Source organism: Acomys minous (genome assembly GCF_964271855.1).
Source record: "Acomys minous genome assembly, chromosome: 16".
NCBI lineage: Eukaryota > Metazoa > Chordata > Mammalia > Rodentia > Muridae > Acomys > Acomys minous.
This window is the reverse complement of record NC_140498.1, coordinates 1,699,289-1,721,466: the sequence shown is the minus strand read 5'-3', so window position 1 is coordinate 1,721,466 and position 22,178 is coordinate 1,699,289. Positions and strand designations below refer to the sequence as shown.

At 54.7% G+C, this 22,178-nt stretch overlaps 1 protein-coding gene across 1 annotated transcript; it reads right to left on the bottom strand.

Moving 5' to 3' along the window:
• Nucleotides 1–188: 188 nt before the first annotated feature.
• On the bottom strand, nucleotides 189–21,245 carry CAMTA2 (calmodulin binding transcription activator 2). Its single transcript, XM_084760780.1, is given in 24 exon segments — nucleotides 189–596; nucleotides 684–755; nucleotide 758; nucleotides 879–1,066; nucleotides 1,220–1,240; nucleotides 1,339–1,410; nucleotides 1,763–1,946; nucleotides 2,200–2,396; nucleotides 3,920–4,224; nucleotides 4,528–4,750; nucleotides 4,869–4,947; nucleotides 5,254–5,438; nucleotides 6,077–6,192; nucleotides 10,711–10,845; nucleotides 11,856–11,982; nucleotides 13,761–14,704; nucleotides 15,244–15,378; nucleotides 15,665–15,818; nucleotides 16,053–16,124; nucleotides 17,198–17,333; nucleotides 17,410–17,477; nucleotides 19,947–20,050; nucleotides 20,193–20,287; nucleotides 21,030–21,245. Coding segments are annotated over 24 exon segments (3,933 nt in total). The 5' UTR covers nucleotides 21,158–21,245; the 3' UTR covers nucleotides 189–404.
• Between the last annotated feature and the right edge of the window lie 933 nt (nucleotides 21,246–22,178).

Genomic DNA, 22,178 nt, shown 5'->3' with positions numbered 1-22,178 from the left:
CGATCCTATGTACACCCCGTCCTCTTCGGCCCCTAGGTGGGTGGCCAGAGTCAGGGTGGTGGGGAAAGACAGGGTCAGGAAAGGAGGAAACAGACGCAAACATGCGGAGTCGGGGTGGGGCAGTCACCCCTGAAACACGAGGGCGCGCGCAGCGAAGGCAGCGGTAGGGACCGAGGCGGATACATTCATCAGAGACTCGTCGAATAAATAAATAAGGCAAGTCAGGAAGGTCCGAGTCAGGTGCAGGCAGGAACGGGGTTGTGGAGAAGGTGCAGGCAGGGCTCCGTAGGTCACAGCTGAAGATGCAGAAATGTGGGACATGGGTCTTCTGGAGCCAGGGACCAAAAGAGGGGGCGCGACCAGAAGGAAGGGAAGGTGGAAGGCTGGGGAAAGGGTCGGGGGTTCTACGAAGGGCTCCCAAAAAGGTGAAGGAGGGAAAGCTGCCGACAGGGGGCTCCCCTAGTCCCGAAAGCCCTCTCCTTGGTAAGACAGCCAGAGGGGCCCCCAGGGTGTGAGAAAGGCGGTGGAGAGGTCAGGTGGCCAGGCCTGGCTGGGGCAGCCCTTCCAGCTCCTGGTTCTGCTTCAATTCCCTCATCCTGCGGAGAGACAGAGGAGTCAGAGGTGATGGTGGCTCAGAAAAAGTGGCAGGGCAGACGTCCAGCGAGGTAAGAAGAGGTTAGAACCTGTGTCGGCAGCGCCGCAGGAACCTCATTATTTTCCGGGCTGCCTGGTCCTGCTTCTTGGTGAGAAAGGAGCCCCTGGTGGAAGAGAGATTCACAGAACTCAGGCATCCGCAGTCCCCACCTTAGGACCACTGTAGGGAAAGGCAGGCGGGCCGGGAGGCCGGGGGCTGTGGAGGGGCTGGAGGCTGTCCGTACTTGTTCCGGGCAGGCAGGGGGCCTGAGGGCCGGTGAGGGGGCCCCGGCCTGCGGCGGTAGGAGCGGTAATGCTGCTGGATGAGCACGGCTGCTCTGCGGCTCTGCTGAAACCGCTTCTGTTCGTAGTAGCTTCGGAACTTGCTCTGAATCAGGATGGCCGCCTGAGTCATTTTCTTATAGAGTGCAAACTGCAGGGAAGGAGATGCGGGACAGAAGCTGGAACGGAAGGGCAGGCTCCAACCCCTGAAGAGCACCCTTAAGTTGGTGCAGATCCCTTTCTCTGACCCACACTCACGGCAGGCCGAATCAGACAACTCACACCCAGAACTCATGCCTAATACCTTAAGAGCAATCCAGGTCAGCTTGTGGAGAGAGAGGGCAAGTTAGGGAGGGCTCTCACAGCACAGGCTTGGACTGGGTGGATGTGTGTTAGTATGCTTTTGAGAAAAGGCTCTCTCACCTGCTTGTACTTCCGGTAACACCGCTGGATCACCGCTGCGGCTACCTCCTGCTGCTCCTTCAGCCTCCGGCCCTTCGGGAAGAGAAGAAGGAGGCCTCATCTCAGCATCCCCCTGCCCACCCAGTAGATGCAACCTCCTCCTTCCTCCTTAAATGTTTTTGTGTTTACATTTTTTTTAGTGTGTTTCTGTGGGCTGCTGGCATGTGGACATTAGAGGACAACTTGACAACTTGAGGGAGTCAGTTCTCTTCTTCTACTGTGAATTCCAGGGGTCAAGATTAGGTTGTCAGGCGCCCCCGCCCCGCCCCATTCTTTCTTCTTCCTATTTAAGGAGGCTGGATGAGGGGCCATTCTGCAGAAACACTGGGAACCCACAGTCGTCCCTGTTCAAGACTAAATTACGCGGAGACTGTCGGCCGCTGACCTTGTACTTTCGGAAAGCTGTCTGGATGACTCGTGCTGCCTCATAGAGTTCCCGCTGCTCGTGATCCGACAGTGTCAGCAGGGCAAAGTCACTTTCCATCTTGCCGCTGGTAGACGCAGAGAGGAACTCTGCCCAGGAAGGTGCTGGAGGGAGCGCTAGGCGACCTCGCTCAAAGGGCAGTTCACTGTGGGGAAAAGGAGAAGGGCGTGGCACAGCATCTCAGATCCATCCTACCCCGGCTGGAGGTGGCTACTGAGGACGAGCTTCAGTGACAAAGTCTGCACCGAGTGGCTCTGGAGTTCATCAGCCAGCTCAGGCCCCTTCTCACGCCCTGAGGGCCTCAGCCAGACCGGTGCTTTGGCTGTTAAGGACGCCCACTTCCTCCCTCCCATCTCTCCCTGAAAAAGAATCTGGAGGCTTTGTTCTGAGCTGGTCACCTAGGAGGGGCTGCGCTGGGGAAATGGTCCACGTTCTCCAGGTAACTGGCTAGCCAGGACATGGTCTCACTGAGCCCCACAGTGCCTGTCTGCTCCCGTGGTGAGGTTCCAGCTTCAGGCAACTCTGAGAAATCCTCCCGTTTAATCCGCTCTGGTGTGGCTTCGATGATCTGCTTGGCTAGTGAGATCATGTCCACCTGGATGGAGGAAGACGCGTGAGCTCTGGAGCCCCAGCCAGCTGTGTCGCAGCACAGCCAATGCTCGGCCTTACGCCCTGTCCTCTTACCTCCTTTCTAGATGCCACCAGGCACAGGTCCCAGAACTGCTGTTTGGCTCACTAATTCTGAGTTAAAAGTCCTCATTCACCTCTTCTTACTGATTCCCCCAAGGGATACAACCCCCGTGCTGTTATGTTGTGGTGAACACCAGACCCGAAGCAGAAAGGTCTTAGCACCCTTTCAAATGGCCCACTATCCCCCTGGACCTGCCCCATGCCACCTGACCAACATACGTCTCCAAAGACCTGGCCCAGCTTATCACTCCACTTGCTTCAGGTCTCCAGGAACCAGCCCAGGGCGTACTGAGCACAACACTGCTGACTGGCTAGCTGTAAGGCCTGCAGCACTTTGCCATACTCCATGGTGCTGCCCCTGTGGAGGTGGGGTTGTTTTGTTTTGTTTTGAGACAGCATCTTACTATGTAGCCCTTGCTGTCCTGGAACTATGTAGACCAGGCTAGCCTGGGACTGTGTAGACCAGGCTAGCCTGGGACTCAGAGTTCATCCTGTCCCTGTCTTCTGAGATGGAGTTGTTTCTTGTACATAAACTGCTTCCTTTTTTTTTTTTTTTCTTTTTTTCTTTTTTGGTTTTTTGAGACAGGGTTTCTCTATGTAGCTTTGGCTGTCCTGGACTCGCTTTGTAGACCAGACTGGCCTCGAACTCACAGTGATCCGCCCGCCTCTGCCTCCCGAGTGCTGGGATTAAAGGCGTGCGCCACCGCGCCCGGCTATAAACTGCTTCCTAATTACACTTGCCTTTCTAAAGCAGGCGTGTCCGCAGGTCCAGCACGTGGCTATACTTGAAGCTTCAGTCTCATTCACTCTTTACGTAATACCTTCCTTAACTTTTACCCCAGATCATCGCTAAGTGTTTCTCTCTTGCTAATCTCTACTCAGATAGACTTCCTTTGGCCGAGCATAGTGGCGTATACCTTTAATCCCAGCACTAGGGCGGCTGAGGCAGGTGGAGGTGCATTTAAGGCCACCCTGGTCTACATAGTGAGACCATGTCTTGAAAACAACAAAAACAAAAAGAACCTTTCCCTTCATCAATTGATAGGTAACTAACAATCCAGTTCTGAGTGAAGATACTCTATAGAATTCCTTTTTTCCCCCTGAGACAGGGTTTCTCTATGTAGCCCTGGTGAGTCCTGGACTTACTTAGTAGACCAGGGTGGCCTTGAACTCACAGAGTTCTGCCTGCCTCTGCTTCCTGAGTGCTGGGATCAAAGGTGTACAGCACCCCGCCCGGCCACTCCGCAGAATTCTTAACCTCTCCTACTTCATGACTGCTGAATCATAAAGCCCAAGAGGAACTAAGAGGTCCTGGGCCTACACCCAAGTAGTAAATGGTCTTTCTTCTAAAAATGGAAACCTGTGCCACCTCTGCACCGTGCTGCACTCCTAGCCGGCTGAATCCAGCGCCATCACTAGAGGCAGTACCGGGATCACGTCCACAGCTGCTGGGCTGTCAGCATCCTCTGCCATGGCCCCGTGGTGGTCTAGGGCTGCTGGGAGGCCAGAAGGGGAGGGAGCCGACTCTTTGGAGTTAGCCACGTCATAGTCCATAAGGAGTAAGGGTGTCTCCGGGGCACCAGAGGAAAGTTGGCTTGGGACCATCTCCATAGCAACTTCGGAGGCCAGCAGGGGAGCAGGAGAGGGACTGCCATCTGGGGCACTTGAGTAGGCTGACGTCACAGAGAAGGTGCCATCTGACAGCTCGGAGGGTGAAGAAACGCTGCTCAGACCTGTGAGGAGGGCGACTAGGTAAGGAGGCAGGAGCTGCAAGCCGCCCTCAAGCCTCTCACCCCGGCCCATCTCGATTTCCTTGCCTGGCTTTTTTTTTTTTTTTGTAGGCTTATTTTTATTTTATGTATCCATGTGAGCTACCACATGGGTGCTAAGAACAAAGCCTGGGTCCTCTGGAAGAGCAGCCAGTCTCTTAACCTCTGGGCCATCTCTCCAGTGCCTTCACCGGCCTCCCACCCTTGAGCTCTGCTCTAGACAGTGTCTGACCATATGCCCTAAAAAGACCCACAGGCAGCTCTTACCCGTGTCTGGGCTGGAGGACGGTGGAGACGGAGCGAGCGGGCGCTCCACTGAGAGCTCCTGTCTCTGCAGCTCCTCCAGGCAGCGGGCAAGGCGCACATGACCCCGAGAGTGAGCCACAGACAGGGGCAGACGGCCCAGAGAGTCGGGGATGCTCAGTGCTTGGCGGTTCCAACAGAAAAGGAGCACAGCGGCTTCCAAGTGTCCCAGAGCACAAGCCCACATCTAAGGAGAGGGAGGTGCCGCTGAGGCCTAGCCTGTTCCAGGCCCAGGCCACCCTGGCCATTGCCTGCATCTCCACTGCTGATTGCCCCCCAAGGGAAGTTGGGACCAACATCCTCACCAGAGGGGTGCAGGAGAAATGGTCCACATTCAGCGGGTCAACCTCTTGCTCTAAGTCCAGGCTTCCAGTCTCCACACTCCTGGAGATTTGAGGCAACAACAGAGCCCAGTTTGGGGGGGAGGGGTGGGGGCGACAAAGGAGAAACATCAGAAGGACTGGAAGTGGCCTTGTGAATTTAAGCCCCTCTGAGTTGGTCCAGAAGTCAGTGTCTTAAGTCAGGGTGTCAGGAGTCCCTCAAACGCCAATCTCCCCCAGGCACACGCCTTTCCAGTCACCCCTGATCCTTCCACGTAAGGAACCAAGTTCTCATCCTCTGGTGCTTCACTCAATAGTTTCCCAGTGGCCCCTGACCCCAGCATCCCTCCTGCCCCTCTGTCCTGCTCACCGCCACTGGCTCAGAGTCTCAATGAGGCGAGCGTAGCCCTGGGCAGCAGCCAAGTGCAGAAGGCTCATGCCCCGGAAGGGGCTTCCGTGGACCAGGCGTTCAGGGCCCCTCCACGAGGATCGTGGGATCATACTCTCCACCAAGACCACCACTCGCGCCTCAAAACCAGGGCCCGGACCGTCATCCTGCAGACACACCAATATGCAGAGGCCTGGGCATTTGGTCCTGCAGGCTATCTTCCCAGCTTCGGCTTTTAGTGTGTACACACACACACACTTCCTGTTCCAGGGCCCACCACCACTGACATCTCACTGGGTCTAAGCCTGAGTCCCTCTCTGGCCTCACTGTCCCTGACCCCCAGGCCACATGTAGCTCTTCCGGAGCTGACCATATGCGCTGTCCCCTATGCTGTGTTCCATACTAGCTCTGACTGGTGCCACGTCCACATGTTTTTCTCCCTCAGGAGCTGGAGCCTTCTCTAAGCCCTGCCCCAGCCCCTTTCCTTCCGAGGCTGTGACCCCACAGAGTTCTTTGGCCCGACATTCCTGATCCCTCCTCCACCCTCACTTTCACCCCCACTCTTCTTCAGATTAGAAATAGTCTGAAGCCTGTCATGCTTGGAGGGTGCCCAGAGTAGCCACTCTTGCCACAGAGTGTGGGGGTGGGGGTGGGGGTGGGGGTGGGGGCAGCAAGGTGACAACAGGAGAGGGGAGAGTGCTGGCTGACAGGGCTGGCGATAGGTGAATGAGGAGAGTCGTGCTTGACCCACTCTCATGGAGACCCAGTGTCCCCCACTTTAGACCATGCCGCTGTTTTGGAGTACCTGGATTGGAGGAGCCTCTGGACCCTGACCAGGCACCTGCCCAGCTGCTGCCATCTCTGCCATCCTCTTCTCCATCTGCTCCAGCCGCTCCAGAATGGACATCCGGAACTGGCTGTCTGTGGGGTGGGTGTGGGAGCTGATGGGCAAGGTCTGGGTGATGCCAGCAACACTACTAGTGGGATGCAGAATGGGATGACAGGGCACGCCCTTCCCCAGCATGGCATCCCCTCCCCCACTCCTCTGAACAGAACTCTCCAGCAAGGCTCAGCTCTTGAACCACGGCTCTTGGTCTCCCCCGCAGACCAGAACCAGGACCAAGAACCAAGGCTGCTGCCTCCAAGACAGAGGTGGCAGGAATTCCCCAGCGCCCGTCTGGTGCTCAGCTACCCAAGCCACAGGCTGGCATGTCCTCCTCCAGCCTTTCCCGACACAGAATGTCCCCTGAGTTCTTGCCCCAGACACCCTGGGCTGAGGTACTCCAAGTCTCCCTTCTAGGTTAACCACAGCCCCAATGAACTGGAGGACGCACTATTGTTTGGCAAGGACCACCTACTCCAGCAGGCCGCCCGCAGCTGTCCGTGGAGGATGGGTGGGAAGGGAGGGTGACGGCTGCATGGTCGCCTTCATTCGTCCTGCACCCAAATCCATACACAAATGCACAGGCACATATACGCACACACAGACACAAGCTCTACCTGCCCCCTTCTGAGATGAAGGAGAGCAAGTGGGAGGGGACCAGAGCCTAGGAAGTAACCACATTGAGACAGTGGCGAGGGGGGGGGGGGCGCGGTCCACAATGCCATGGAGACAGGAAGCATGAGCACAAACTCATAGGACAGAGCACAGAAGGTGACCATGCAGAGAGAGAGAGAATGGGGCAGGAAGTCCCAGCCCGTGGGTTAGAGAAGAAGGCAGGTCAGGATTCACGGAGAACTGGGAAGGAGAGGAGCCCCAGCATGGAGCTAGCACAGAAATCAGGGTAGAGAACAGCAGTGACAGCAGTCAGAGCAGGACAAAGCAAACTGAGCAGGCTATCGGGGTCCAAAGGCAGGCCAACTAAAGACTAAAATCCCAGGACAACTCAACACACCTACTCAGGCTGAGAGACAAGTATGGCTCCCCTCCCCCACAAGAGGGAGGCAAGAATAGGAGCCAGAGCCTCTGAGAGAAAGAGGCACGGCAGGAGACAAGGAAAGTAACAGGAGCCAGGCAGTGGTGGCGCACGCCTGTAATCCCAGCACTCGGGAGGCAGAGGCAGGTGGGTCTCTGTGAGTTCGAGGCCAGCCTGGTACACAGAGTGAATCCAGGACAGCCAGGGCTACACAGAGAAACCTTGTCTCGAATAACCAAAAAATGAACCAAACAAAAAGTAACAGGGATGAGAATGTAACCAAGAAGAACCAAGAAGCAACAGGAAGAGACAGAGAAAAGCAAACCCTGAGAAAGCAGCAGGAGAGGAGAAGTAAGAGGAGCAGAAACAGGACCAATTAAATGCACATGAGCACATAGGTGTACGTGGCCTCTACAGGCCAGAGACGTTTCCACTTTTTTGTTTGTATTTTCTGTTATTTCCAACAGTCCTATAACAAATACATCTTTATCATTCCAAAGGAAAAACATAAAAAGAAGTGACCTAGGGGCTGGAGAGATGGCTCAGAGGTTAAGGGCACTGACTGCTGCTCCAGAGATCCTGAGTTCAACTCCCAGCAACCACATGGTGGCTCACAACCATCTGTAATGTGATCTGATGCCCTCTATTGGCCTGCAGGTGTACATGCAGGCAGAGCACTGTATAGTTAATAAATACATCTTTAAAGAAAGAGAAAAGAAGTGACCTATATAGTGTTTGTTGTTGTTGTTGTTTTGTTTTTAATATGCATGGGAGCTCTGCCTGCATGTATGTGTCTGTGCACCACATGTGTACCTGGTGCCCACGGAGGCCAGAAGAGGGCATCTGATCCCCTGGGACTGGGGTTAGAGAGGGTTGTGAGCCACCATGTAGGGGTTAGACGTCAAAGTCGGATCCTCTGCCAGAGCATTTAGTGATCTTAAATTCTGAACCATCTCTCCAGCCTGGGAGGCCTCAAACTTGAGCCCCTCCTACCCCAACCTCCAGCGTAGCTAGGATCACACGTGCGTATGACTTCTTTTTGACTGAGAGCAGTAATGCCTGAGTACAATCCCAGTACTTGGGAGCAGAGGCAGAAGATTCCAGGAATTCAAGGGTAAAACAACGGTTTGAAGTTGGCATGGGCTATAAGAGACCCCGTCAAAAAACAAACAAACAAACAAACAAACAAACAAAACCCAAAGGGGTTGGAGAGATGACCCAAGGCTGAGTGCACTGGCTGTTCGCCCAGAAGGCCTCATTTGATTCTCAGTGCGTACAATGGGGGTAATTCTAGCCCAGGTGATTTGGTGCCCTCTTCTGGCCTCTGTGCACGGAAATGGTGCACAGACACTTATGTAGGCAAAACACCCACACATATTTTAAAATAGTAATAAAGCTGGCTCCCAAATTCACAGGAATGTAGATGGTTTGCAACTACATAAAAAAAAAGACAAATGGAGCTTAGCATGATAGTACATGGAGCTTAGCATGATAGTACATGGAGCTTAGCATGGTGGTGCATGGAGCTTAGCATGATAGTACATGGAGCTTAGCCTGGTGGTGCATGGAGCTTAGCATGGTGGTGCATGGAGCTTGGCATGGTGGTGCATGGAGCTTAGCATGGTGGTGCATGGAGCTTAGCATGACGGTGCATGGAGCTTAGCATGGTGGTGCATGGAACTTAGCATGGTGGTGCATGGAGCTTGGCATGGTGGTGCATGGAGCTTAGCATGGTGGTGCATGGAGCTTAGCATGCTGGTGCATGGAGCCTAGCATGACGGTGCATGGAGCTTAGCATGGTGGTGCATGGAGCTTAGCATGACGGTGCATGGAGCTTAGCATGGTGGTGCATGGAACTTAGCATGGTGGTGCATGGAGCTTGGCATGGTGGTGCATGGAGCTTAGCATGGTGGTGCATGGAGCTTAGCATGGTGGTACATGGAACTTAGCATGATAGTACATGGAGCTTAGCATGGTGGTGCATGGAGCTTAGCCTGGTGGTGCATGGAGCTTAGCATGGTGGTGCATGGAGCTTAGCATGGTGGTGCATGGGGCTTAGCATGGTGGTGCATGGAACTTAGCCTGGTGGTGCATGGGGCTTAGCATGGTGGTGCATGGGGCTTAGCATGGTGGTGCATGGGGCTTAGCATGGTGGTGCATGGAGCTTAGCATGGTGGTGCATGGAGCTTAGCATGGTGGTGCATGGAGCTTAGCATGGTGGTGCATGGAACTTAGCATGGTGGTGCATGGAGCTTGGCATGGTGGTGCATGGAGCTTAGCATGGTGGTGCATGGAGCTTGGCATGGTGGTGCATGGAGCTTAGCATGGTGGTGCATGGAACTTAGCCTGGTGGTGCATGGGGCTTAGCATGGTGGTGCATGGAACTTAGCCTGGTGGTGCATGGGGCTTAGCATGGTGGTGCATGGGGCTTAGCATGGTGGTGCATGGAGCTTGGCATGGTGGTGCATGGAGCTCGGCATGGTGGTGCATGGAGCTTAGCATGGTGGTGCATGGAGCTTAGCATGGTGGTACATGGAGCTTGGCATGGTGGTACATGGAGCTTAGCATGGTGGTGCATGGAACTTAGCCTGGTGGTGCATGGAGCTTAGCCTGGTGGTGCATGGAGCTTAGCCTGGTGGTGCATGGAGCTTAGCATGGTGGTGCATGGAACTTAGCCTGGTGGTGCATGGGGCTTAGCATGGTGGTGCATGGGGCTTAGCATGGTGGTGCATGGAGCTTAGCCTGGTGGTGCATGGAGCTTAGCATGGTGGTGCATGGGGCTTAGCATGGTGGTGCATGGAACTTAGCCTGGTGGTGCATGGAACTTAGCATGGTGGTGCATGGAGCTTAGCCTGGTGGTGCATGGAGCTTAGCATGGTGGTGCATGGAGCTTAGCCTGGTGGTGCATGGAGCTTAGCCTGGTGGTGCATGGAGCTTAGCATGGTGGTGCATGGAACTTAGCATGGTGGTGCATGGAGCTTGGCATGGTGGTGCATGGAGCTTAGCATGGTGGTGCATGGAGCTTAGCATGATAGTACATGGGGCTTAGCATGGTGGTGCATGGAACTTAGCCTGGTGGTGCATGGGGCTTAGCATGGTGGTGCATGGAGCTTAGCATGGTGGTGCATGGAGCTTGGCATGGTGGTGCATGGAGCTTAGCATGGTGGTGCATGGAACTTAGCATGACGGTGCATGGAGCTTGGCATGGTGGTGCATGGAGCTTAGCATGATAGTGCATGGAGCTTGGCATGGTGGTGCATGGAACTATCATGTAAACCCCAGCACTCTGGGAGGCAAGGGCAAGATGATGTCAGCAAGTTTTAGGGCAGCTTGGTCTACAGAGAAGTCCCAACCAGGGCTACATAGCAAGACCCTGTCTCAAAAGCACTAATAACAACAACAACAACACACACACACACACACACACACACACACAACGGTAACAGTAGTATGGTAGGCTCTAAGTAGTAATGTGGCCCTGAGAGATCTAGGACACACATCATACCTAGGGCTCGGGACTTACCATCCAGTGACAACCAGTCAAGCTGTGTACTAGGCAGAGACAGGAACCGGCGGGCTCGATACTCAAAGAGCACAGAAGCAGAGAGCGGCCCCTCCCGCCCTGCCACCTGCAAAGACACCAGCCCTACCTCGTGGGCTGGGGAGAACAGGTCAGGAAGAAGGGCTCTTTCCTGGCAGATTAGCTGCACTAGAGCAAATGGCGATCAATCCCTGTTTCTCCTGTTCCCTTGTATGGCTGGAGCCTTTGCGCTCACAGCGAGGGGGAGACTATTTAGTCAAGGACTTGATACCTTCTGTGGAGCAGAGAAGCACTGACTGTAGGCCTCGAGTCAGGCTGTTACTCAGCAGACATGACGGTGGTTAGCTCCTTTACCCTTTAGACCAGAGGTCAGAGGTCATGACCCTGACTGAAATGCAGGAAAGGGAAGCTGTCTGTTTCCCAGCAGTGTGCAGTGAGAGCTCCGTCCAGAGCCTCAATGTCTACCACCCTGAGGATAAAGCCACCAGGCCTCAACCTCAAGACCAGGGCCTGAGACTTCGCCCAACTCTGCTGCTCCCCTCATTTTATGCCTCCCTTCTCTTTCTTCTCCTCCCGCTCTCTGACTGGGGCTGTGGAGAGCCAGAGAGAATTCGCCCCTAGACAATGCTGCTAGCCTGGAGACCCGAAGGAAGGCAGTTGAGGGCTGCACTGCAGGGAAGGGTGCTGGCAAAAGCACAGGGAGTAAGTCAGACTAGACCAGTGCTGTCCAGAACCTTCTACAGGGACAGGAACGCTCTACATCTACAACACGCGACATGGGGAACACTAGAACATGTGGTGACTAAGCCCTGAAGTACGGCAGGTGTCTGAGGAAGCGAATGTTACACGGTAATTAAATCGGTCCATATGGCGGATGGGGCTCCCTGGGTGGGTGGAAGCCCCTGGCTCCAGCCGCGCTACAGAGACAGCATGGACACTGGGGATCCCTGTGGCCAAATGCTTAACTTAGATGAGAAGACACTCAAGGCAGGAAGAGAATCAGCTAAGACCACTGGTTAGCTAACAAGTAGACTCTTTGGACCAGATGCTAGATCTGCTGCCACCAAGGCCTCACCCATCCTAACTGTCCACAGTGTCCCTTCCCCTGTTGTTCCCAATCTCCGTACCAGGACAGTAGCAGCGTAAGACACCGGGCTGGACAAGGGAGGCTGGCACTGCGATGTGATCAAAGACACAGGAGTAATGCTCTGCAGCCTCAGTCCAAGGGCCTGTAATGAGCACCTTGACCCCGCCCTGCAGACAGAGGTCAGACAGCACGTGACTGGAGTTATGCTAGAGTCTAGGGGTTCAATGATGAACAGGACCCAACCTTTCTGACAAGTATTATTTCTCTCACCAGAACTAACTTCCTTTTTCTTTTTTTAAAAATAGGATCTCATGTCGGAAGGTGGTGGCACACACCTTTAATCCCAGCACTTGGGAGGCAGAAGCAGGAGGATCTCTTTGAGTTCAAGGCCAGCCTGGTCTACTAAGAAAGTTCCAGGATAGCCAGGGATACACACAGAGAAAACTTGTCTCAAAAAAAAAAAATTAAAAAATTAAATTCAATTAAAAAAAAAATCTCACATAGCTTAGGCTGGCCTTGAACTTACTATCTAGCTAAGGATGGCCTGGAATTCCTGATCATCTGGTTCTGTCTCTTGAGTACTGAGATTAGTGTGCCCCACCATGCCTAGTTTAAAAGAAGAAAAAGAAAGTCTTTCCCTGGTGCAGAGGATCCAGCCTAAGGGCTTGTGTATGCAAAGTCCCACCCCTGAGCTGCACCCTCAGTGTATGCTAGGCCATGTTCCACCACTGAGCTCACCCTCAGCCTTTACTAGAATGTTCTGAGTCTACCGAGAAGCAGAACTTGGGACCTCCGCAAGAGTGCCGGGAAGCTGTGCTGTGGGCCACTTCGCTCCACTGCAGTTCCCTTTCCCTCTCAAAGCGAAGTAGGACTTCTCCAGTGCTGACCACAGTCTTTCTGCTGCCCAGAGTCTGAGGTCACGTGTGTGTGTGTGTGTGTGTGAGAGTGTGTGTGTGAGTGTGTGTGTGTGTATGTGTGTGTGAGTGTGTGTGTGTGAGAGTGTGTGTGAGTGTGTGTGAGAGTGTGTGTGAGTGTGTGTGTGTGAGAGTGTGTGTTAGTGTGTGTGTGTGTGTATGTGAGTGTGTGTATGTGAGAGTGTGTGTGTATGTGTGTGTGTGTGAGTGTGTGTGTGTGAGTGTGTGTGTGTGAGAGTGTGTGTGTGAGAGTGTGAGTGTGTGTGTGTGAGAGTGTGCGTGTGTATGTGTGTGTGAGTGTGTGTGTGTGTGAGAGTGTGTGTGAGTGTGTGTGTGTGAGAGTGTGTGTGAGAGTATGTGTGAGAGTGTGTGTGTGAGTGTGTGTGTGTGTGTGAGAGTATGTGTGTGAGTGTGTGTGAGTGTGTGTGTATGTGTGTGTGTGTGTGAGTGTGTGTGTGAGTGTGTGTGAGTGTGTATGTGAGTGTGTGTATGTGAGAGTGTGTGTGAGAGTGTGTGTGTATGTGTGTGTATGAGTGTGTGTGTGTGAGAGTGTGTGTGAGAGTGTGTGTGAGAGTGTGTGTGTGTGGGAGTGTGTGTGAGAGTGTGTGTGAGTGTGTGTGTGAGTGTGCGTGTATGCGCGCACATATGCATGTATGTGTGTGTGAGATTAAAGGCCTCTCTATCCTCCCGTTAAAATGGTCACCAAGAGAATGAGGTCCCTGAAGGAGCTCTCAAAATCACAATAACACATGACTGGGGAGACCGGGGCGGGGGCACTGGGTGAGGACTATAGAAAGAAAAGTTATAGTTTACATAAAAGGAAAGGTAAGGAGAACCAGGGAGATGAAGGACTTGGTAGACGCGATTCATGGCAGAGCCTATGCCTAATAAGACAGAGTTGATTCATAACATTAAAAACAAAGAAACAAAAGCTGTGAAAACTGAAAGTAGGTCATAGGCCATGGGGTGAGAATTAATAAAATTCATTTTTGAAAAGTCCAAAAACTAATGGGAGAAGAGCCGAGACTCACCTCTGGGTAGGACCACTCTGGGGAGAAGTCTGTGATGGTGCTGAGAGCAGGAGAGAGCTGGGGGGGTGGGGCAGGGATGCTGGGAGCGTCATCGTCACTGATGAGCTCTCCCATGAGGTCTGGGAATGACGAGAGACTGAAGGGCTCTAGCTCACTGGTGCCAGCAGAGCCTCCGAACAGAGTTTCTCCTCTTGTCACCCTGCCAGGCGGCTGCAGGGCGGCAGGTGAGGATGGGGGTGAAGGAGGGGGTGAAGGGACAGGTGGCACAGTCCCCTGAGCCCTGACTTCCTCCCCATCATCATCATCTTGGATAAAGAATTGGTTTCCTCTTCTCCCGCTTGCTCCCAGCTGTGGAGGGAGACCCCGGGCAGCTGCCTGGGGCTCCAGAGCAGCAGCGGGTTCCAGGGCAGGACAGGGAGGGTGAGTGCCTTCAGCCTCGGGGAAGTCTGGGTTTACTCCTTGGCCCCCTCCGTATGTCTGGCCCCTCTGGGGACTGTTGAGGAAACGATCGGGGTCAAAGGCAGGGCTGGGAGGGGCTGGTGGGGCAGGAGGCTCCGAACCTACAACCACAGCCAAGCTCACAGAAGGTCTGGGCTCAGCCTGTGATGCCAAGTGCCTGGTGGGTGTCAGGCCCCCAGCGCGCTGCTCTAGTCCCGTCAGGAGGAGGATGGCTGTGCCTCCTCTTGATGAACCCCCTCGAGAGGTAGGAGGGCTAGGTCTGATTTCTAGGGGTTCTGCAAATCCTGAGGAGGAGGAAGAGGAGGAAGAGGAAGATGGGGAGGTGTGTGCTTTGGGGAGCTCGGGCGGAAGCGGAGTTATCAGTGGTGGAGGCTCAGGGGGCTTGGAGTGGGATATAGAGGCCAGCGTTAAAGCTCGGGGCTCCACTTTGGGAGAGATGATGCGGTGTTTCGTGCTACTGCATTTGTGGGTAAGGCTCCCGGAACCTGGAGTGGGGAGGGGTAGGGAGAAGAGAAGGGAGAAGACACATCCTTTTCCAGCCATCCCCTCCCGGAAGCCCACACCCCACCCAAGTAAAGCTACGGTGTAATACTGACTATGACCACTGGGAGGCATCAGAGTGAGTCCGCCCCTCCCTTCAGTTTCTCTTCAAAATAAGCAGGGCTAGAGCAACAGAGTAAGGGAGAGTCCTGGCTCGAGGCAGTAGCTAAAGGCAGAGGAAAAAACAAAACAAAACAAAACAAAACAAAAAAACAAAAACAAAAAAACAAAACAAAACAAAAGAAGAACCAAGGACCCGGGCAGGTGTACTTGGTGGTGTGGGCCGGTAGGGACAGGAGTAACAGGAAGCAGGAGAGCCCTGGACTTCCGGGGCCAGTGCCACCAGACAGGAAGTTCTCTGCTCATCTGGCCCATCTTGCTGGACATGCAGAGACTTGCAAATTAGCAGGCAGATTCCCATCAAGACAGTTACTAGGCAATGTGGCTAAGTGGGAGAAGAGTCCCAGAGTCGAGGGTCACTTACCGAGGCCCCCACTGCAGAGACAAGCATGGGTTCGGGGTGCTGGCTTGGTCGGGTGGGTGTCCAAGATCTGCTGCACCAGCTGCTCCACAGAGAACTCCTCCGACTCATTCCCACAGCTCCACTTGATGCCATGAACTGCGGGAGGTGTGGGGGAATCAACGTGAGACTTCCAAAGCACCTCGGGCGGCTCCTCTGATCTGCTGAGCTCAGGCATACAGCTCACAGCTGTCTTTCACTCCCTTCTCCGTGTTCCACATCTTGGGCTGTGTGGTCTCAGTGTCTAGGACCCCAAAAAACAGGCGAGCGCCCTCGTGGCTCAGAGAGGAATTAGTCTCCCACAGTTTGGGCACAGAACCCCAGTGCTTTTGGGAAAAGCTCCCCTGTCACTCCCCTTACAGCTTGAGCCGCGCTTGCTCCTTACACATGGGCCTCAGCTGTCCCAGCAGCTCCTCACGGGACCACTTCAGCCACTCCCGCCGGTCGCTGCTGATGGAACAAAAGACGGGGCTACAGCCCTTCCCGCAGTCCTCCAGGGCTGGGACATTCAGGTAGTGCACAAGGACGATGTCAGGGTTCTGGCAGCACAAGGGCACAGAAAGCCATGGGGTCCGGGCGGGGCTGAGTGTCCTACTCCTCACTGTCTTCTGAGCAACACCCCCAATTCCCACGACCCCCGATTTCCATCACATTCTAACCCTAACACCCTTCCTGCTCTCCCCACTCAAAACCTATTTATTCCACTTCATCCTTTCAGGCCCCGTGTTCCTCAGAGAGTCAGAAATATGGCTCCCTGGGTTCTCCGCTCTTACCTGGAGCAGCCAGTAGCAGCGCCGATGGAATGTGGGGACGATGGAAGAGTGAACGTAGCAGCCATAGAGACACTGCCAGGAGACAGGCTGGGGTGGGGGGAGGGCTAGTCTGCTCCCCAACTCTTCCTCTGTTCAGTCCCTTTGCAGGAATCCCAATCTTTCCACCAGTTCCTCTTCAGGCCTCTCCCCATCCCCACCCTGTCCCCTTCCACACTGCAGCAGGCCTTAGTCACGTTAGGAACAGAGAGACGGGAACAGAGGAGGCGCTTGGTGGGGACGGGGTGTCTTACAAAAAAAGCCCAATTTGAGATATGGGAAAAAGAAGTCTAAGGGCAGAGAGGAAGTGCAGAAGAGCGAAGGCTTGGGGAAGAAACCTGCGTGTAGAACATCACTACTTGGACACCTGAGGGAAATGCAAGGGAAGGGATGGGGCTGCACACTGGGGCCAGAAAGCTGGCTCATGGGAGGCACTTGGGAAGCTGAGAGTGAGCTCAGCCATCAGTCTGCGGGTCCAGAGAGACCGAGACTGTCCGGGACCATCTGAAACTATTCGGGACTACCCGAGAGTGTCCAGGACTGCCTGAGGCTGTCCGGGACTGTTTGGTACTGTCCAAGGCTGCCTGAGACTGTTCGGAACTCTTTGAGACTATCCAAGGCTGCCCAGGACTGTCTGAGACTGTTTGAGACTACCCGAGACTGTCCAGGACTGCCCAGGACTGTCCGAGACTGCCCGGGACTGCCCAAGACTGTCCAGGATTGTCCGAAACTGTCCGACACTGTCCAGGATGGTTCGGGACTGCCCAGTACTGTCTGGGATTGCCCGAGACTGTTCGGGACTGCCCAAGACTGTCTGAGATTGCCCGAAACTGTCCGAGACTGTCCGAGATTGCCCGAGACTGTCCGGGACTGTCCGAGACTGTCCGAGATTGCCCGAGACTGTCCGGGACTGCCCGGGACTGTCCGAGACTGTCCGAGATTGCCCGGGACTGCCCGGGATTGTCCGAGACTGTCCGAGATTGCCCGAGACTGTCCGGGATTGCCTGAGACTGTCCGGGATTGTCCAGGGCTGTCTGGGATTGCCCGGGATTGTCTGAGAGGCTGGAGTGTGGACGCAGGGCAGGTGTGTGGACGTCTGATGCTCTTACCTCCATGCCCTGCACCTTGAGCTTCATGTGGTCCTCTCGGGTGGTCTTCCCATCCTTCCGCTTCTTCCAAAGGTATCCGTCTTTCCGGTATTTCACCTTCTTACGATTGTAGAGGATAATGGAGCCATTCTGAGGCCTGGCGGGAGGGGAGGGCTTGAGTTTTGTATACACAGCCCAGGAGTCCTGTTATTCAAATGGGAGAGCTTTCTCACCTTGTCTTTGGGGCACAAGACAGCCACTCGTCATGTTTCTCAAAGGTGATCAGGTAGGACGCGATCTCCTGTAGGAGAGGAAGCACTGGGTAGGTGTCCCCGCTTGGTCAGCCTCAGGGCCTGCTGAAAGGCTCTCCCCGGTATCCGGACCCAGCAAGGCCTCATAGCCCTCTTAGGAATAGCGGGTTCTATAGCAGATGAAACCAGACCGTGGGCTGGGGAAGTACCATATTTTTCAGACTATAAGATGCACCTGACCATAAGATGCACCCAATTTTTAGCGCAGTAAACCAAGAAAAACAGTAAAAACAGCAAACCATAAGGTGTACCCTAATTCCTGCCCCCTGCTCCACTTTTGGGGGGAAAAGTGTGTCTTATGGTCCAAAAAATATGGTAGTTCAGTAATATAAAAAGACAATGCTTATATAGCATGTGCAAGGCAGGAGATTCAAGTACCAGGAGGAGAAAAAAAAAGAAAAAGAAAAAAAGAAAAGAAAGCCCAACCTAACCTTTTATCTGTCTCTCCCTACTGGAGCCTGTACCATGGGGCCAGCTTCAAGTTTATCCTTTGCTCGTGTTAGGTCCTTTCTCTGTGACCCTCCTAAGAACCATCAATGGTTTGACACTGACAATAACTCCAGGTTCTCTGCTTGACTCTAAGGCTTTCAGACAAGGTATCAAACAATTATTCCTACTGTTTACTCAAATTCAACCCACTGGTCCTGCCAGATGAGCTCACTGATTCCTTCCTGAACATCCCTCCAACAATCACAGCCTTCAGGTTGGTGCCCTAAAGCCTAGAGTGCGTGTGAATGCCTCTCTGTGTCTGGAAATTCCAAGTATCTTAGATGCTTGCCAGATGTTCCATGAAGCCCTGTTGCTTCTCTGAACTTCCTGAAGGCCCTATAGCACTTAAATAACCATATGCAAACACACCCATTTTTTAATTGTCAGTACACAGTCTTACTACATAACCTTGGCCTGCCTCGTATTCATATATGTAGACCAGGCTGACCACAATCCTGTGGTGACTCACCTGCCTGTGCCTCCCCAGTGCTAGGATTACAGGTGTGAACCCTCGCCCCACCCCCGCCCCCGCCAGCTTTACAGACAACTCTAATACTGATTCAATAATCACCAACCACCAACTTCACACAAGGCAATACGTACGCAGAATACAGAAAGCGTGTGGCACAAGAATTGTGTCCTCCAGAAGGTGGTAAAAGGCTCAGAGACAGCCATGCGGGTGTGCACCTGCGGTCCCAGCACAGGCTGAGCCAGGAGGATCAGGAGCTCTGGGCCACTTGAGGCCCTGTCTCAAAAAGGCCAACTTGGGTCTGGGGAGATGACTCAGTCAGTAAAGTGCTTGCTGTATAAGTGTGGGCATGAGTTCAGATCCCTGGCAGCCACGTAAAAAGCTAGGCACAGCTGTGCATGCCTAGTGCCTGATTCTGGGGCTGGGGAGACAAAGAGAAGATGACCCTGGGGCTGGCTGGCCAAGTAGTACAGAAAACCAGTGTGCTTCAGGGTCACTTAAAGACAGTCGCAGAAAGTAAGGTAGAGTGTGACTGAGAAAGACACTTGACATAGACTCGGGCCCCCCAAACACATGCACCGGCCTAGTTCTAGGGACAGGAAGCAGGATGATGAAGAGTCCAAAGCCAGAGGCAGGGGAGTAGCTCAGTGGGCAGAGGGCTTGCCTAGCACTACATTAACTGGGGTTTGTGGCCCACCCTTGGCTACATAGCCTGGGCTACACAATTCCCTGTCCAAAAACAAACATTTAACACACAGAAATGAGGCAGGTGGATCTCTGTGAGTTCGAGGCCAGTCTGGTCTACAAAGCCAGTCCAGGACAACCAAGGTTACACAGGGAAACCCTGTCTCAAAAAAACAAAACAAAACCAACCCAAAACAACACAAAGAAAAAACCCAAGCAAGCAAAATAACACATAGAAACAAGACAAATCTCTTTTCGTTAAAATCTATAGTGATGCACACGTCAGGTGCACAGCATGGTGCTGGAGATGAAGAAATACTAAGCTGTTGTTCTTGTATGGATGGATTATACCAAAGAGAACCCACCCAACCCCAAAAGCCTAGAAAAGCATGCAGCAGTGAGTGTCCACAGACATCGCCCACGGGGTCCTGCTGGGTCGCGATCCCCCACAATTCTCTAACCCTGAAAGCCTAGAACAGCGCTCAGCAGTGAGTGTCCGCAGACATCACCCACGGGGTCCTGCTGGGTCGCTCAAGCCCCCACAATGCTCTAACCCCAAAGCCTAGAACAGCGCTCAGCAGTGTCCACAGGCATCGCCCACAGGGTCCTGCTGGGTCACGATCCCCCACAATTCTGTATCCCCAAAAGCCTAGAACAGCGTTCAGCAGTATCTACAGACATCGCCCACTGGGTCCTGCTGGGTCGCAATCCCCCACAATGCTGTAACCCGGAAAGCCTAGAACAGCGCTCAGCAGAGTCCACAGGCATCGCCCACGGGGCCCTGCTGGGTCGCGAGCCCCCACACTCCCTGCAGCACCTCGTTCGTATTCCACCGGAGCCGCTCTGGAGGCAGCAGTGGGCAGCGGGGAAGACACTCCAGCAGTTTCTTGGGGAGGAAGATCTTCAGGTGGTGGCTGTTCTCTGGAGAGAACCACAGGGAGGGCGTTGTTAGAGGCGAGTCAGAGCACTGTGGAAAACTGCTACCAGGACAAGGGAGGAGGGGAGCAGACCGCAGAAAAACGTAAGACCGTGCCCAAACCGTGGACCTGTCCCGTGGACTCACCAGCAACCTCAGTGGTGTCCTTGGTATTCATGGTGAGGACTCCAGGGGGCAAGGTCACCCCCGGCCTGAGGGGCCGGGGGGAGGGGGAGTCTGTGCTGGGAAAGGAGAGAACCAGGTCATGGGAGAAGCCCCACGTTAACCCAAGAAGCGGAGCTTGAAGTGGGCTTAGCAGTCTAGAACTCGATCCGGTGTCGGGCAAAGACGAGGAGACGGGAAGAGGACCCAGACACAGTGCCAGGAACCAACATGAGTGGGGACACAGGACAGAACAGTGATCGGGAAGAAAGGCATGAGTGGGGGAGGCGGGCAGTGCTGGAGCGTTCCTCAGGGCAGGAAGCTGGGCCCTGCCTGTCTAACCCAGATTCTCCCGGGCCCAAGGAGACACTAGATGAGGTCAGTTATTAGATCTTTTTCTCCGTGGAAAAGTCAAACAGAAAAAGAACTCAGGGTGCATCGGGGAGGGGAGAGCGAGGAGGCTGGGGCTAGGGGTGGGCCAGGTGCGGGAGCTGGGGCCCTGCCCCCAGGAGGAAGGCTTGGCAAGACAACCTGGCTGATGGAGAAAAGCACATCTAAGTCTGGTGGCAACTTGGGCTTTTGAAGACACACCCCGATTTCCTCTCTATTTGACTTTTTCTAAGGGGGAAGGGCAGATCTGATAATTAATCTCAAAATCAATCTCTCTCTCTGTCTCTCTGTCTCTCTCTCCCCGGTTGATCATGGGCTGGGAGAATTTGGAGTAGACATGCTGGACCAAGCCTCCGGGTGGGACATCCCAGCTTCCTCTTGGCAGCTAGCATTTCACTTCACCCTCTGCTTCTTCTCTGGCTCCCAGCCTACCATATCCCCTCTACTGCTCCGGCTCCAGCCTGAGCCTCCGCCCTCTTGGAGAACAGATGGGAGCTGGAGGAGGCTCTGTGCGCGGGCTCTGCCAGGTGGCCAGAGATGGAGAGGGGGTGGACGCCCATTCAGGATCCGAGGTGTGCGGGGAGGCTAGGCTTGGGATAGGGAGTGCACCCCAGGGTGCAGGTGCGCAGCCATGGCTAGGCAGCTTGCCAGGCTGCAGAGCCGCAGCCGGAAGAGACCGCAGGCCCCAGAGTGGGTTAGGTCCACGACACGCCTGACGCTGGGGTGTGGCGCTCCCCCCAAAGGGGGCGGGGGTCCTGGGAGAACCTCTGAGGTGGGAGGGGCCTGCCGCAAACCCGGATGTTCAGGAGAAGCGGCTGGGCAGAGTTCATGAACCCCTGGCGGGCAGGGGGTAGCGCGGGCACCCGGGGCGGGGGGCGGGGGCCGCCGCCGCTCTCTCCGGTCCCTGGAGGGGCCCTGAGCCTAGCGGCGCCCCCTGGCGCGGGGAAGGAGGACGGAAGCGGCCAGGTAGGGGCGAGCCGGGAGGAGGGACGGTGGTCCCGCGTGTGGAGCGCCACACCCGGACCGCGTGGAGTTGCGCCCCCTGGCGCGGGGGCGGAGAGGCGGGCTAGGGCCCTGGCTCTTACCTCCCGGGGTCCCGCGGGTGACGGCGGCAGCGGCCATTCTACCCCAAACCGACCCCCCCTAGCGCCGGCTGACAGCGGCGTTCGACGTCAGTGCGCACGGGGCGGGGCCTCCCAATTAAGGGAACGGGGGTCGAGAAGGGAACCTAGGGTCAGCACACTTGGGGCCCTGGCCAGTCTGGAGACACGCCGCTGGACCGTCCCTGAAGAGGCAATAGAGCGGAGGGACCGGCATCCGGAGGCGGAAGCTGGGCCGACCGACGGGCCTGTGGGCGCAGGAGGATGGGGCGTGGGCAGAGGGCCAGGCCAGAGCCCTGGAGGCGACGAGAATGCTCGAGAATATGCAGGACTCTTCTGGCCCGCAGCGAGACTTAACATGACTTCGTACCAAGTGGCTTTTCTTTCTTGTTAGATTTTGTACATGTTATCATGGATTGACTCTTATGTTGTCGTCATTGAATCTCAGCAATAAATATTATTTGGGCCATTAAAGAAAAGA